The 16,805-nt window shown below is 43.4% G+C and overlaps 2 protein-coding genes across 4 annotated transcripts in view; one reads left to right on the top strand and one right to left on the bottom strand.

The window, feature by feature from the left end:
• Positions 1-11,353, top strand: part of LOC106595143 (UTP--glucose-1-phosphate uridylyltransferase) — a 61,338-nt gene extending 49,985 nt beyond the window's left edge. For 2 of the 3 annotated variants that reach the window (XM_045687279.1, XM_045687268.1), the window contains exons 9-11: positions 1,972-2,214; positions 7,810-7,914; positions 8,876-11,353. In XM_045687279.1, coding sequence (XP_045543235.1) covers positions 1,972-2,214; positions 7,810-7,914; positions 8,876-8,983 — 456 coding nt within the window. In that variant the 3' untranslated portion in view covers positions 8,984-11,353. The remainder of the gene's footprint in view (positions 1-1,971; positions 2,215-7,809; positions 7,915-8,875) is intronic. The other variant, XM_045687275.1, reaches the window with a different exon arrangement.
• Positions 11,354-12,860: 1,507 nt separating this feature from the next.
• Positions 12,861-14,325, bottom strand: LOC106569852 (E3 ubiquitin/ISG15 ligase TRIM25-like). The gene has a single exon (XM_014141535.2). It carries the CDS (start codon positions 14,269-14,271, stop codon positions 13,018-13,020), a length of 1,254 nt encoding a protein of 417 aa, XP_013997010.1. The 5' UTR covers positions 14,272-14,325; the 3' UTR covers positions 12,861-13,017.
• Positions 14,326-16,805: the final 2,480 nt, after the last annotated feature.

Raw genomic sequence — 16,805 nt, 5'->3', positions numbered from 1 at the left:
GAAGTGAACAAGTGCACACTTTGGGAGAATGGAGAGTTTGAGGCGCAACCGTAGATGAATAACACGTCCCGTCTTTAGATCCTCAGACTGCTACTTCTATTGGATAAACAATGCCTTGGGAAAGTTTTCAGACCCATTGACTTTTTACACATTTTGTTACGTTACAGCCGTATTCTAAAATTTATTAAACAATTTTTTTTAATCATCAATCTACATACTGTACTCCATAATGACAAAGCAAAAACAGGGTTTTAGAAATTGAAATATGACATTTACATAAGTATTCAGACCCTTTACTCAGTACTTTGTTGAAGCAGTGATTACAGCCTCGAGTCTTCTTGGGTATGACACTACAAGCTTGGCACACCTGTATTTGGGGAGTTTCTCCCATTCTTCTCTGCAAATCCTCTCAAGCTCTGTCAGGTTGGATGGGGAGCGTTGCTGCACAGCTATTTTCAGGCCTCTCCATAGATGTTCAATCAGGTTCAAGTCCGGGCTCTGGCTGTGCCACTCGAGGACATTCAGGACATTCAAGCCACTTCTGTGTTGTCTTGGCTGTGTGCTTAGGGTCATTGTCCTGTTAGAAGGTGAACCTTCGCCACAGTCTGAGGTCATGGGTACTCTGGAGCAGGATCAAGGATCTCTCTGTACTTTGCTCCGTTCATCTTTTCCTTGATCCTGACTAGTCTCCCAGTCCCTGCTGCTGAAAAACATCCCCACAGCATGATGCTGCCACCACCATGCTTCACCTTAGGGATGGTGCCAGGTTTCCTCCAGACGTGATGCTTTGCATTCAGGCCAAAGAGTTCAATCTTGGTTTGATCAGACCAGAGAATCTTGTTTCTCATGGTCTGAGAGTCTTTAGGTGCCTTTTGGCGAACTCCAAGCGGGCTTTCATGTGCCCTTTACTGAGGAGTGGAAAATCTGTCTGGCCACTCTACCATAAAGGCCTGATTGGTGAAGTGCTGCAGAAATGGTTGTCCTTCTGAAAGGTTCTCCCCTCTCCACAGAGGAACTCTAGAGCTCTGTCAGAGTGACCATCCTGTTCTTGGTCACCTCCTTGACCAAGGCCCTTCTCCCCTGATTGCTCAGATTGGCCGGGAGGACAGCTCTAAGAAGAGTCTTGGTGGTTCCGAACTTCTTCCATCTAAGAATGATGTTCTTTGGGACCTTCAATGCTGCAGAAATGTTTTGGTTACCTTCCCCAGATCTGGGAGAAGAAAAAAAATACAAATATATATATATATATATATATATATGAGTCTCATAGCAAAGGGTCTGAATGCTTATGTAAAAAAGGTATTTCTGTTTTTAATTATTAATACATTTGCGAAAATGTCTAAAAACCTGTTTTTGCTTTGTCATTATGGGGCATTGTATATTATAGAACTACTGACCTGATGTTGTTATCTAGTAGATGTAGTGAACAGAACACTACTGTATATTATAGAACTACTGACCTGATGTTGTTAGCTAGTAGATGTAGTGAACAGAACACTACTGTATATTATAGAACTACTGACCTGATGTTGTTAGCTAGTAGATGTAGTGAACAGAACACTACTGTATATTATAGAACTACTGACCTGATGTTGTTAGCTAGTAGATGTAGTGAACAGAACACTACTGTATATTATAGAACTACTGACCTGATGTTGTTAGCTAGTAGATGTAGTGAACAGAACACTACTGTATATTATAGAACTACTGACCTGATGTTGTTATCTAGTAGATGTAGTGAACAGAACACTGTGATACTCTCTCTCTTTGATATTAAGTGGATCATTCAGATCCTAGTGAAGCAGCTTAAAACTTGTCTTGTGACTAACTCAGAGGTTCTCCATCTGAACCCACTACCTGAGGCCTACAGTACATTCTTCTGTGTGTGTGTGTGTATGTGTACATGAATCCCCTACCTACATCCTTTAGTGTGTGTGTGTCACTAACCACCTATACCTTTTCTCCTGCCAGACACTGGACGGCGGTCAGAACGTGATCCAGCTGGAGACGGCGGTGGGCGCGGCCATCAAGAGCTTCGACAACGCCCTGGGCATCAACGTGCCGCGATCCCGCTTCCTGCCCGTCAAGACCGTCTCCGACCTCCTATTGGTCATGTCCAACCTCTACAGCCTGGAGGCGGGCTCTCTCACCATGAGCCAGAAGAGAGAGTTCCCTACCACGCCCCACGTCAAGCTGGGCAGCTCCTTTACTAAGGTAACTAATGTAACCCTAACCTTACTGTAACTACTAACTAACCTTAACCACGCCCCATGTCAAGCTGGGCAGCTCCTTTACTAAGGTAACTAATGTAACCCTAACCTTACTGTAACTACTAACTAACCTTAACCACGCCCCACGTCAAGCTGGGCAGCTCCTTTACTAAGGTAACTAACGTAACCCTAACCTTACTGTAACTACTAACTAACCTTAACCACGCCCCACGTCAAGCTGGGCAGCTCCTTTACTAAGGTAACTAATGTAACCCTAACCTTACTGTAACTACTAACTAACCTTAACCACGCCCCACGTCAAGCTGGGCAGATCCTTTACTAAGGTAACTAATGTAACCCTAACCTTACTGTAACTACTAACTAACCTTAACCACGCCCCACGTCAAGCTGGGCAGCTCCTTTACTAAGGTAACTAATGTAACCCTAACATTACTACTATAACTATAACTACTAACTAACCTTAACCATGTCCCACGTCAAGCTGGGCAGCTCCTTTACTAAGGTAACTAATGTAACCCTAACATTACTACTATAACTATAACTACTAACTAACCTTAACCATGTCCCACGTCAAGCTGGGCAGCTCCTTTACTAAGGTAACTAATGTAACCCTAACATTACTACTATAACTATAACTACTAACTAACCTTAACCATGCCCCACGTCAAGCTGGGCAGCTCCTTTACTAAGGTAACTAATGTAACCCTAACCTTACTGTAACTACTAACTAACCTTAACCATGTCCCACGTCAAGCTGGGCAGATCCTTTACTAAGGTAACTAATGTAACCCTAACCTTACTGTAACTACTAACTAACCTTAACCACGCCCCACGTCAAGCTGGGCAGATCCTTTACTAAGATATCTAACGTAACCCTAACCTTACTGTAACTACTAACCTTAACCATGCCCCACGTCAAGCTGGGCAGCTCCTTTACTAAGGTAACTAATGTAACCCTAACCTTACTGTAACTACTAACTAACCTTAACCACGCCCCACGTCAAGCTGGGCAGATCCTTTACTAAGGTAACTAACGTAACCCTAACCTTACTGTAACTACTAACTAACCTTAACCACGCCCCACGTCAAGCTGGGCAGATCCTTTACTAAGGCAACTAACGTAACCCTAACATTCTACTGTAACTACTAACTAACTAACCTTAACCACGCCCCACGTCAAGCTGGGCAGATCCTTTACTAAGGCAACTAACGTAACCCTAACATTACTACTATAACTACTAACTAACCTTAACCACGCCCCACGTCAAGCTGGGCAGATCCTTTACTAAGGTATCTAACGTAACCCTAACCTTACTGTAACTAACTAACCTTAACCATGTCCCACGTCAAGCTGGGCAGCTCCTTTACTAAGGCAACTAATGTAACCCTAACCTTACTGTAACTACTAACTAACCTTAACCACGCCCCACGTCAAGCTGGGCAGATCCTTTACTAAGGTAACTAATGTAACCCTAACCTTACTGTAACTACTAACCTTAACCATACCCCACATCAAGCTGGGCAGCTCCTTTACTAAGATATCTAACGTAACCCTAACCTTACTGTAACTACTAACCTTAACCATGCCCCACATCAAGCTGGGCAGCTCCTTTACTAAGGTAACTAATGTAACCCTAACCTTACTGTAACTACTAACCTTAACCATGCCCCACATCAAGCTGGGCAGCTCCTTTACTAAGGCAACTAATGTAACCCTAACCTTACTGTAACTACTAACCTTAACCATGTCCCACGTCAAGCTGGGCAGATCCTTTACTAAGGTAACTAACGTAACCCTAACCTTACTGTAACTACTAACTAACCTTAACCACGCCCCACGTCAAGCTGGGCAGCTCCTTTACTAAGGTAACTAATGTAACCCTAACCTTACTGTAACTACTAACTAACCTTAACCACGCCCCACGTCAAGCTGGGCAGCTCCTTTACTAAGGTAACTAATGTAACCCTAACCTTACTGTAACTACTAACTAACCTTAACCACGCCCCACGTCAAGCTGGGCAGATCCTTTACTAAGGTAACTAACGTAACCCTAACCTTACTGTAACTACTAACTAACCTTAACCATGCCCCATGTCAAGCTGGGCAGATCCTTTACTAAGGTAACTAATGTAACCCTAACCTTACTGTAACTACTAACTAACCTTAACCACGCCCCACGTCAAGCTGGGCAGATCCTTTACTAAGGTAACTAATGTAACCCTAACCTTACTGTAACTACTAACTAACCTTAACCATGTCCCACGTCAAGCTGGGCAGCTCCTTTACTAAGGCAACTAACGTAACCCTAACATTACTACTATAACTACTAACTAACTAACCTTAACCACGCCCCACGTCAAGCTGGGCAGCTCCTTTACTAAGATATCTAACGTAACCCTAACCTTACTGTAACTACTAACCTTAACCATGCCCCACGTCAAGCTGGGCAGCTCCTTTACTAAGGTAACTAATGTAACCCTAACCTTACTGTAACTACTAACTAACCTTAACCACGCCCCACGTCAAGCTGGGCAGATCCTTTACTAAGGTAACTAACGTAACCCTAACCTTACTGTAACTACTAACTAACCTTAACCACGCCCCACGTCAAGCTGGGCAGATCCTTTACTAAGGCAACTAACGTAACCCTAACATTACTACTATAACTACTAACTAACTAACCTTAACCATGCCCCACGTCAAGCTGGGCAGCTCCTTTACTAAGGCAACTAACGTAACCCTAACATTACTACTATAACTACTAACTAACTAACCTTAACCACGCCCCACGTCAAGCTGGGCAGCTCCTTTACTAAGATATCTAACGTAACCCTAACCTTACTGTAACTACTAACCTTAACCATGTCCCACGTCAAGCTGGGCAGCTCCTTTACTAAGGCAACTAATGTAACCCTAACCTTACTGTAACTACTAACTAACCTTAACCACGCCCCACGTCAAGCTGGGCAGATCCTTTACTAAGGTAACTAATGTAACCCTAACCTTACTGTAACTACTAACCTTAACCATGCCCCACATCAAGCTGGGCAGCTCCTTTACTAAGATATCTAACGTAACCCTAACCTTACTGTAACTACTAACCTTAACCATGCCCCACATCAAGCTGGGCAGCTCCTTTACTAAGGTAACTAATGTAACCCTAACCTTACTGTAACTACTAACCTTAACCATGCCCCACATCAAGCTGGGCAGCTCCTTTACTAAGGCAACTAATGTAACCCTAACCTTACTGTAACTACTAACCTTAACCATGTCCCACGTCAAGCTGGGCAGATCCTTTACTAAGGTAACTAACGTAACCCTAACCTTACTGTAACTACTAACTAACCTTAACCACGCCCCACGTCAAGCTGGGCAGATCCTTTACTAAGGTAACTAACGTAACCCTAACCTTACTGTAACTACTAACTAACCTTAACCATGCCCCATGTCAAGCTGGGCAGATCCTTTACTAAGGTAACTAATGTAACCCTAACCTTACTGTAACTACTAACTAACCTTAACCATGTCCCACGTCAAGCTGGGCAGCTCCTTTACTAAGGCAACTAACGTAACCCTAACATTACTACTATAACTACTAACTAACTAACCTTAACCATGCCCCACGTCAAGCTGGGCAGCTCCTTTACTAAGATATCTAACGTAACCCTAACCTTACTGTAACTACTAACCTTAACCATGCCCCACATCAAGCTGGGCAGCTCCTTTACTAAGGCAACTAATGTAACCCTAACCTTACTGTAACTACTAACCTTAACCATGTCCCACGTCAAGCTGGGCAGCTCCTTTACTAAGGCAACTAATGTAACCCTAACCTTACTGTAACTACTAACCTTAACCATGCCCCACATCAAGCTGGGCAGCTCCTTTACTAAGATATCTAACGTAACCCTAACCTTACTGTAACTACTAACCTTAACCATGCCCCACATCAAGCTGGGCAGCTCCTTTACTAAGGCAACTAATGTAACCCTAACCTTACTGTAACTACTAACTAACCTTAACCATGTCCCACATCAAGCTGGGCAGCTCCTTTACTAAGGCAACTAATGTAACCCTAACCTTACTGTAACTACTAACCTTAACCATGTCCCACGTCAAGCTGGGCAGCTCCTTTACTAAGGTAACTAACGTAACCCTAACATTACTACTATAACTATAACTACTAACTAACCTTAACCATGCCCCACGTCAAGCTGGGCAGATCCTTTACTAAGGTAACTAATGTAACCCTAACCTTACTGTAACTACTAACTAACCTTAACCACGCCCCACGTCAAGCTGGGCAGCTCCTTTACTAAGGTAAGGCTGGATTTCCACTGCTGAGGGCAAGATTTAATCAAAGGTGCTTTGTTGACAAGCGCATTGCATTTGAGCAACCAATAAATATTTGTTTTAATGTTAAATAGAGCCCCACGGTGGAGGTGTCATAAAACCCATAAAACCTAGCAGTCAAACAGGGAAATGGTTCCAATAATTTTTCCACCATTCATTTTTCCCATAGGGAAACATCTTACATCAAGTTGTAAAATCCTTGACTTACCTTTTAATTGTTTAATGAATGTCTCTGATTGGTGAAAGACTTCACTCACCTTGTGTGCGGTCTGAATCAGTCCCTGATTAGGAGAGAAGAAAAAACAGAAGTGTTTCTTAAGGACCATAGTTGAATAGCCCGTCCTGATGAAACACCTCCTCTTGGTGTTTGTTGGTTCAGATACATCCTCTACATGTTGACCTTTATTCACAGTACATTTGAATGGACGTGGCATGCTGACCTTTATTCATAGTGCATTTGAATGGACGCATGCTGACTTTTATTCACAGTACATTTGAATGGGCGCATGCTGACCTTTATTCATAGTGGATTTGAATGGGGCATGCTGACCTTTATTCACAGTACATTTGAATGGGGCATGCTGACCTTTATTCACAGTACATTTGAATGGGGCATGCTGACTTTTATTCACAGTACATTTGAATGGACGCATGCTGACTTTTATTCACAGTACATTTGAATGGGCGCATGCTGACCTTTATTCACAGTGGATTTGAATGGGGCATGCTGACCTTTATTCACAGTACATTTGAATGGGGCATGCTGACCTTTATTCACAGTACATTTGAATGGGGCATGCTGACCTTTATTCACAGTACATTTGAATGGGGCATGCTGACCTTTATTCACAGTACATTTGAATGGGGCATGCTGACCTTTATTCACAGTACATTTGAATGGGGCATGCTGACCTTTATTCACAGTACATTTGAATGGGGCATGCGTAGGGAATCTAAGATCCTTGTCCTTTTTGTCCTTTTCTTCTCACTATATCCTCCTACAGTTGAACTAAAGCTAAACACACCAAACTCTGCATACATGTTGAGGTGGTGCTCTATTGTTGTACTACCATACATTCATCTTCTATTTATATAGGTCATCCAATGGGAATAAATATACCAAGATAGAGCTCTCTCTTTCCCTCCCTCTCCTCAAAGTATTTGTTACTGTGCTAAACTCAGCATTACATGTCTGTCTGTCTGTCTGTGTTGTTTTAACAGGTCCAGGAATACCAGACGCGTTTCGAGAGCATCCCTGATATGCTGGAGCTGGATCACCTGACTGTGTCCGGTGACGTCACGTTCGGAAAACAAGTTTCTCTTAAGGTGAGTTTACAGGCCCCTGAGTTTTTCCTGGCTAGGTCACAAGGTCAGGGAAATCTCTTGGTCCTATATTATCTCAGAGCAATAGCTGTGATGGGCCAAGATGGAATGAAGGAACTTTACAATAATGATAGTTGTGATGGGCCAAAATGGAATGAAGGTACTTTACAATAATGATAGTTGTGATGGGCCAAGATGGAATGAAGGAACTTTACAATAATGATAGTTGTGATGGGCCAAGATGGAATGAAGGAACTTTACAATAATGATAGTTGTGATGGGCCAAGATGGAATGAAGGAACTTTACAATAATGATAGTTGTGATGGGCCAAGATGGAATGAAGGAACTTTACAATAATGATAGTTGTGATGGGCCAAGATGGAATGAAGGAACTTTACAATAATGATAGTTGTGATGGGCCAAGATGGAATGAAGGAACTTTACAATAATGATAGTTGTGATGGGCCAAGATGGAATGAAGGAACTTTACAATAATGATAGTTGTGATGGGCCAAGATGGAATGAAGGAACTTTACAATAATGATAGTTGTGATGGGCCAAGATGGAATGAAGGAACTTTACAATAATGATAGTTGTGATGGGCCAAGATGGAATGAAGGAACTTTACAATAATGATAGTTGTGATGGGCCAAGATGGAATGAAGGAACTTTACAATAATGATAGTTGTGATGGGCCAAGATGGAATGAAGGAACTTTACAATAATGATAGTTGTGATGGGCCAAGATGGAATGAAGGAACTTTACAATAATGATAGTGGTGATGGGCCAAGATGGAATTAAGGATGTTTATAATAACAATTTATGGCCAAATGCCTTTTGAAATTTGTCTCAAAGCAAAAATGTAAGGGTCATAAATTATAGTAAAAAGCAAATAAACTAAACCTGAACTTGCCTTTTTAACTCTTTACGTCCCTCCTCTCTATCTCCTTTTCTCCCTGTAGGGAACGGTAATCATCATAGCCAATCACGGAGATCGTATCGACATCCCGGCAGGAACGATACTGGAGAACAAGATTGTGTCGGGCAACCTTCGCATCCTGGACCACTGAAGCCTTTAACTACTCCTCCAGCACCACATACACATCCACCACCATCATGTGACGAAGCCAGACACATCCACCACCATCATGTGACCAATCCAGACACATCCACCATGTGACCAAGCCAGACACATCCACCCAAATCATGTGACCAAGCCAGGCACATCCACCACCATCATGTGACGAAGCCAGACACATCCACCACCATCATGTGACCAATCCAGACACATCCACCATGTGACCAAGCCAGACACATCCACCCAAATCATGTGACCAAGCCAGGCACATCCACCACCATCATGTGACCAGAAACATGCACCCCAATCATGTGACCAATCCAGACTTGATCCAGACTCCTTGAAATAAACTCCTTAGAGAAGGGTGCCATTCCCAACAGATAGGGATGTGATGTGATATCCATGCAATACTTTACCTGTAGTATTTCAGCTCCCTACCCATCAGATTCCCTTACTGGATGAGAATGATGATACAAGTCATATGGATGTGATGTCAATGGGAGATTCAATATCCACTGTACATGTTAGTACAGTCTTAGGCTGGGATTCAATCCGATCGCGGATTTGGACAATGCACCATTTAAAGGTAACTCCTGATTGAGCTGACATATACAGTGTTTACCGTGAATTTGGTGTCCATGAACGTGGGAACATTGCCTTTAAAACATGCATTACAGACAAAGCGGGATCGGATTGCATCCCGGCCCTAATTGACAATTCAATATTATATAATGTCCACAACAATATGGAAGGAATACCAGTCGACAATATTATTGTTACTTTTATCAGAAAATATTTTGAAGGAGTTTGTCAGTCTTTTTTTTTTTACATCAAAATTATTTCACTGTAATCTTATTCCACCTGTACCTTACTGTCTCTCCATCCCTCTCTCCATCCCTCTCTCCATCCCTCTCTCCATCCCCCTCTCCATATCCCTCTCCATATCCCTCTCTATCCCTCTCTCTATCCCTCTCTCCATCCCTCTCCATCCCTCTCCATATCCCTCTCTTCATCCCTCTCTTCAATAGCTCTCTGTCCAGAAAGAGAGAGAACGGTTGCATTTTCTGCTCAAGTGTTGTTCTACACACAGAGACCTACTGTAGGAGAGTCGATGACACACAGAGACCTACTGTAGGAGAGTCGATGACACACAGAGACCTACTGTAGGAGAGTTGATGACACACAGAGACCTACTGTAGGAGAGTCGATGACACACAGAGGTCTACTGTAGGAGAGTTGATGACACACAGAGACCTACTGTAGGAGAGTTGATGACACACAGAGACCTACTGTAGGAGAGTTGATGACACACAGAGACCTACTGTAGGAGAGTCGATGACACACAGAGACCTACTGTAGGAGAGTCGATGACACACAGAGACCTACTGTAGGAGAGTCGATGACACACAGAGACCTACTGTAGGAGAGTCGATGACACACAGAGACCTACTGTAGGAGAGTCGATGACACACAGAGACCTACTGTAGGAGAGTCGATGACACACAGAGACCTACTGTAGGAGAGTCGATGACACACAGAGACCTAGGGCTCGATTCAATCCGTATCACAGAAGCTCAGCATTATAGCGCAATTTAAATTATGAAACGTTTATCGTGAATGCGGTCTACGCTAACGTTGCCTTTACATTTCTATTGCGCTATAGCGCAGATCTTCAGCACTACGGCTTGAATGAAGTCCCTACTATCAGACGGTTGAATGAGTGGCCTACTGTCTGCAGAACGGGAGTCTGAAAGCAATACGAGTGTTGTCCTGAGACTGAAAGCAATACGAGTGTTGTCCTGAGTCTGAAAGCAATACGAGTGTTGTCCTGAGTCAGAAAGCAATACGAGTGTTGTCCTGAGTCAGAAAGCAATACGAGTGTTGTCCTGAGTCTGAAAGCAATACGAGTGTTGTCCTGAGTCAGAAAGCAATACGAGTGTTGTCCTGAGTCTGAAAGCAATACGAGTGTTGTCCTGAGTCAGAAAGCAATACGAGTGTTGTCCTGAGTCAGAAAGCAATACGAGTGTTGTCCTGAGTCTGAAAGCAATACGAGTGTTGTCCTGAGTCAGAAAGCAATACGAGTGTTGTCCTGAGACTGAAAGCAATACGAGTGTTGTCCTGAGTCTGAAAGCAATACGAGTGTTGTCCTAAGACTGAAAGCAATACGAGTGTTGTCCTGAGTCTGAAAGCAATACGAGTGTTGTCCTGAGTCTGAAAGCAATACGAGTGTTGTCCTGAGACTGAAAGCAATACGAGTGTTGTCCTGAGTCTGAAAGCAATACGAGTGTTGTCCTGAGTCTGAAGGGGGTCCCAGCTGCAGCTGATGCTACCCTGGAGCTGAATAAAGTGCAATATGAAATTAGCTCAAGCCTCTTGTCTGTGTTTAACTGTTTTACAGGACTACTATGGGAATTTAGACTTTTAAAGGTAATTTACACTTGAGCCAACATCCGTAGTGTTTGCGATCTCTGTGAATGTCAGGGAAATTGCCTTTAAAAGGCATATTTTCAGTGTGCTTGTCGACAACACACCTTTCATTGAACCCCGAGTTTCACTCTTATTACAATAAAGTACAGCATACAGCATCTGTACTGTTCTTTCATTCTCAAACTCTTTACTTCACATGAGTGGTTTTCTGGGACAGCTGCTGGTCTTTCCTGGAGGTTACGTAGGCCCTATTTGACATTTTTTCAAAAGTGTTTGAAACCGCCCAGTTTTTGTTTGCTACGTTACTTGCCGGTTTGTACTCAACAACACAATTATCCTATCCAGTGCAAACCGTTCAACAGTCTTCGAGATGTTTTTTGTTTTATTTAACCTTTATTTAACTAGGCAAGTCAGTTAAGAACATATTCTTATTTACAATGACGGTCTACCCCGGCCAAACCCGGAAGACTCTGGGCCAATTGTGCGACTCCCAATCACGGATTCGAACCAGGGACTGTAGTGACGCCTCTTGCACTGAGATGCAGTACCTTAGATAGCTGCACACAATTGAGTCCTGCTGAACACGGTCCATGTCCACAGTGCACATTCTGCAGAAAACTATTTCCACTCTGACGACTCAAGGTCTTTGAGAATCTCCGCAGGCTGAAGGAAATTATACTGCTGTCACAAGGTAACGCAGAGCTAGTGATCCGGTAAACCTACACTGTTAATGGCCTGAGCAGTGGCAGGAGCAGGGGAGTGTGTGTGCAGAGTCCTGGGAACTCACATAAAGATAAGCACTGGTCAGTGGAAATAAGGCCTGCCCAAGCAGTTGGTCAGCGAAAACACAAACAGTATTTAGTGCTTTAACCAGTGGTGGAAAAAGTACCCAATAGTCATACTTGAGTAAAAGTAAAGATCATTAATAGGAAATGACTCAAATAAAAGTGATCCAGTAAAATAGTACTTGAGTAAAAGTCTAAAAGTATTTGGTTTTAAATATACTTAAGTATCAAAAGTAAAAGTATAAATCATTTCAAATTACTTATTTAAAGCAAACCAGACGGCACCATTTTTATTTGTATTTATTTATGGATAGCCAGGGGCACACACCAACAGTCAGACATAATTTACAAACAAAGCATTTGTGTTTATTGAGTCCACCAGATCAGAGGCAGTAGGGATGACCAGGGATGTTCTGTTGATAAGTGTGTGAATTGGATCATGTTCCTGTCCTGCTAAGCATTCTAAATGTAACTTGTACTTTTGGGTGTCAGTGGAGTAAACAGTACGTTAACTTATTTAGGAATGTAGTGAAGTAAAAGTAAAAGTTGTCCAAAAAATAAATAATAAAATAAAGTATAGATAAAAAACTACTACTTAAGAAGTACTTTAAACTATTTTTACACCACTGGCTTTAAGTCTACTTTGGATGGTGAGTGTGTGAGTGGAGTTAAGGTGTGTGTGACTTCACATGTCATTTCAGAATATACAGATACTGTGACACACAACAAACACACACTCTCTCCTGCTCCTTTTAAGGACACACAGTTTATCTACAAGATGACAATAGTATTATCAACTCACTCCTTAATATAACTAGTAACATTCACTCATGTGGCCATGCCCCCTTTTTCTCTTGCCACAATGAACACATAATCCCCCGAAAACACTATGTTTTCCTAAATTGCCTTCTGTATAATACGTTCCGTAAAACTGTAGTCCAGATGCTGCTGCTCTGGTGCTTGGCTTTGCTGACTGCAGTATGTGGACAGCTTTCACTGCTGCTGATATCTTCACTACTCCCTCCTTACAGCAGAGCATCAGCTTTTCCTGGAGGTCAGAGGTCATCACCGTCTTAAAATCACAACCTTGGTTAAGGATGATGGCAGGCATCTCTTCAGAAACAGGGGGGGCACTGTGGTCTTTGAACCTTTGGAGGAAGTGGATGTTGTCCTCTGTGTGTGAGAACTGCTCCAGCTCAGCATCTCTCCTCCTCAGCTCAGCCACCTCCTGCTCCAGTCGCTCCAGGAGGCCTTCAGCCTGACTCACTTCAGCCTTCTCCTGGTCTCTGATCAGCTCCTTCACCTCAGAGCACCTTGTCTCCATGGTGCGGATCAGCTCAGTAAAGATCCTCTCGCTGTCGTCCACGGCTGCCTGTGCAGAGAGCTTCAGAGAGTCCACAGCCTGTCTCAGCTTCTGCATCTCCTTCTCTCTCACCTGGATTTTCCGCTGGGATTTCTGTTGCTTCTCCCCCACCTGCTTCTGTTTCTCAGTCCTCTCTGCTGCAGCTGAGACTGTATCATGGCCTTTATGTTCATCCATGGTACACAGATAACAGATGCACTGCTGATCGGTACGACAGTAAACCTCCAGCAGTTTGTCATGATGAGAGCAGATCTTCTCCTGTAGTTGTGTGGAGGCTTTGACCAGCATGTGCTTCTTTAAGGCAGGGAAATTATAGTGAGGCTGGAGGTGAGTCTCACAGTAAGAGGCCAGACACGCCAGACAGGACATGAGGGCTTTGTGTTTTCTCCCAGTGCAGAAATCACACTCCACATCTCCAGGTCCAGCATAACAGTGAGCAGGTGGAGCAGCATGAAGAGCAGTATGTTTCAGGTTCTCCACCACTTTAGCCAGCAACGTGTTTCTGTTCAGAACAGGCCTTTGGACAAAGGTCTGTCGGCACTCTGGGCAGCTGTAAACACCTTTCAGGTCGTCCTGATCCCAGCAGCCCTCAATACAGCCCATACAGTAGCTGTGTCCACAGGAAGTAGTCACCGGATCCTTCAGTAGATCCAGGCAGATTGAACAGCTAAATGAATCCCGATCTTCAAAAAATGCCTCTGCCATTTTGACACTCACTAACAAACAGCGTAGAGGAGTATCAGAGATAACTTTCGATTTCCTTGTTTGTGCAGAGGAGGAGTGGCCTCCACAAGGGTAATAAGAAACTTCCTGGTTCTGTGTGCAGTGTGCAAATCCTTGCCTGCAGAGGACACATTGAGATATCCTGCATCCCTGTTTCTCAGTCCTTTCTGCTCTGGCTGAGACTGGTTCATCATGGTCTTTACGTTCATCTATCAGACAGATATAACAGATACCCTGCTGATCATCTATCAGACAGATATAACAGATACCCTGCTGATCACCTATCAGACAGATATAACAGATACCCTGCTGATCATCTATCAGACAGATATAACAGATACCCTGCTGATCATCTATCAGACAGATATAACAGATACCCTGCTGATCATCTATCAGACAGATATAACAGATACCCTGCTGATCATCTATCAGACAGATATAACAGATACCCTGCTGATCAGACAGATATAACAGATACCCTGCTGATCAGACAGATATAACAGATACCCTGCTGATCATCTATCAGACAGATATAACAGATACCCTGCTGATCAGACAGATATGACAGATACCCTGCTGATCAGACAGATATGACAGATACCCTGCTGATCAGACAGATATAACAGATACCCTGCTGATCAGACAGATATAACAGATACCCTGCTGATCAGACAGATATAACAGATACCCTGCTGATCAGACAGATATAACAGATACCCTGCTGATCACCTATCAGACAGATATAACAGATACCCTGCTGATCATCTATCAGACAGATATAACAGATACCCTGCTGATCAGACAGATATAACAGATACCCTGCTGATCAGACAGATATAACAGATACCCTGCTGATCAGACAGATATAACAGATACCCTGCTGATCAGACAGATATAACAGATACCCTGCTGATCAGACAGATATAACAGATACCCTGCTGATCATCTATCAGACAGATATAACAGATACCCTGCTGATCATCTATCAGACAGGTCCCATTCCTCTCCAGAGAGACAATCAAAGCAGAGGTCCCATTCCTCTCCAGTGAGACTGAATCAAAGCAGAGGTCCCATTCCTCTCCAGAGAGACTGAATCAAATCAGAGGTCCCATTCCTCTCCAGAGAGACTGAATCAAAGCAGAGGTCCCATTCCTCTCCAGAGAGACTGAATCAAAGCAGAGGTCCCATTCCTCTCCAGAGAGACTGAATCAAAGCAGAGGTCCCATTCCTCTCCAGAGAGACTGAATCAAAGCAGAGGTCCCATTCCTCTCCAGTCAGACTGAATCAAATCAGAGGTCCCATTCCTCTCCAGTGAGACTGAATCAAAGCAGAGGTCCCATTCCTCTCCAGAGAGACAATCAAAGCAGAGGTCCCATTCCTCTCCAGAGAGACTGAATCAAAGCAGAGGTCCCATTCCTCTCCAGAGAGACTGAATCAAAGCAGAGGTCCCATTCCTCTCCAGAGAGACTGAATCAAATCAGAGGTCCCATTCCTCTCCAGAGAGACTGAATCAAAGCAGAGGTCCCATTCCTCTCCAGAGAGACTGAATCAAAGCAGAGGTCCCATTCCTCTCCAGAGAGACTGAATCAAATCAAAGGTCCCATTCCTCTCCAGAGAGACTGAATCAAAGCAGAGGTCCCATTCCTCTCCAGAGAGACTGAACAGCTGGGACTCTATATGTGTTCTCCTGATCGCTGACAGATTCCAGAGAGACACTACTGTCCTGTTGTGTCCTACATACAATCACTTTTAAAGAGAGAAAATTACAGCCCCATATCCCACTTAGACATCCCACACAAATACAGTGCACTATGTTTCAGCAGAACCCTATGGGGCTTGGTCCAAAGTAGTGCACTATGTTTCAGCAGAACCCTATGGGCCTTGGTCAAAAGTAGTGCACTACATTTCAGCAGAACCCTATGGGCCTTGGTCCAAAGTAGTGCACTACATAGGGAATAGGGTGCCACTTGGGACACATCCGGAGATTGTGACTGCCGAGGGGAAAAACTGCACGGATGTGCAAAAACATTACAGTAACAATAAATGAATTTGACACATTTAATAACTCTGCAACAGCACCTTCTCTCTGGTCTGCAGGTCTGATAGGAGTGTTTAAACTATAACACAAACCACTAAACCAACAGGGATATGATATATGCATCAGCAGCACATTAGTGAAGCTTGACGTCTGTATTTTACACATCACTACACACTACAGCGATTGGATAAAGGTGTGTTATATTCTAGGCCTGGTATAGTAATAATAGAACACGTCCATTGTTCTTATACAGTAGCATGTTAGATTCACCGTGGAGAAAATCAAGACATGCATGAACACGGAGAGGAAGCGTTTTTTGGTCTCAGCCCCTGCACTCAGATCAAAGTGAAGAAGAAGCTCTGATCTGGACTAATTCAAAAGCATCTCTCCTGTTCCATCAGAATAAACCACTAACAACCCTCCTCTCTCACACAGACACACATTCATTACAGAGAACCCTCTTCAAAACAGTTCCACA

This window comes from Salmo salar, chromosome ssa01, assembly GCF_905237065.1.
Source record: "Salmo salar chromosome ssa01, Ssal_v3.1, whole genome shotgun sequence".
Lineage (NCBI taxonomy): Eukaryota > Metazoa > Chordata > Actinopteri > Salmoniformes > Salmonidae > Salmo > Salmo salar.
Note: the sequence above shows the minus strand (reverse complement) of the source record. Positions and strands in the feature narration are given on the sequence as shown.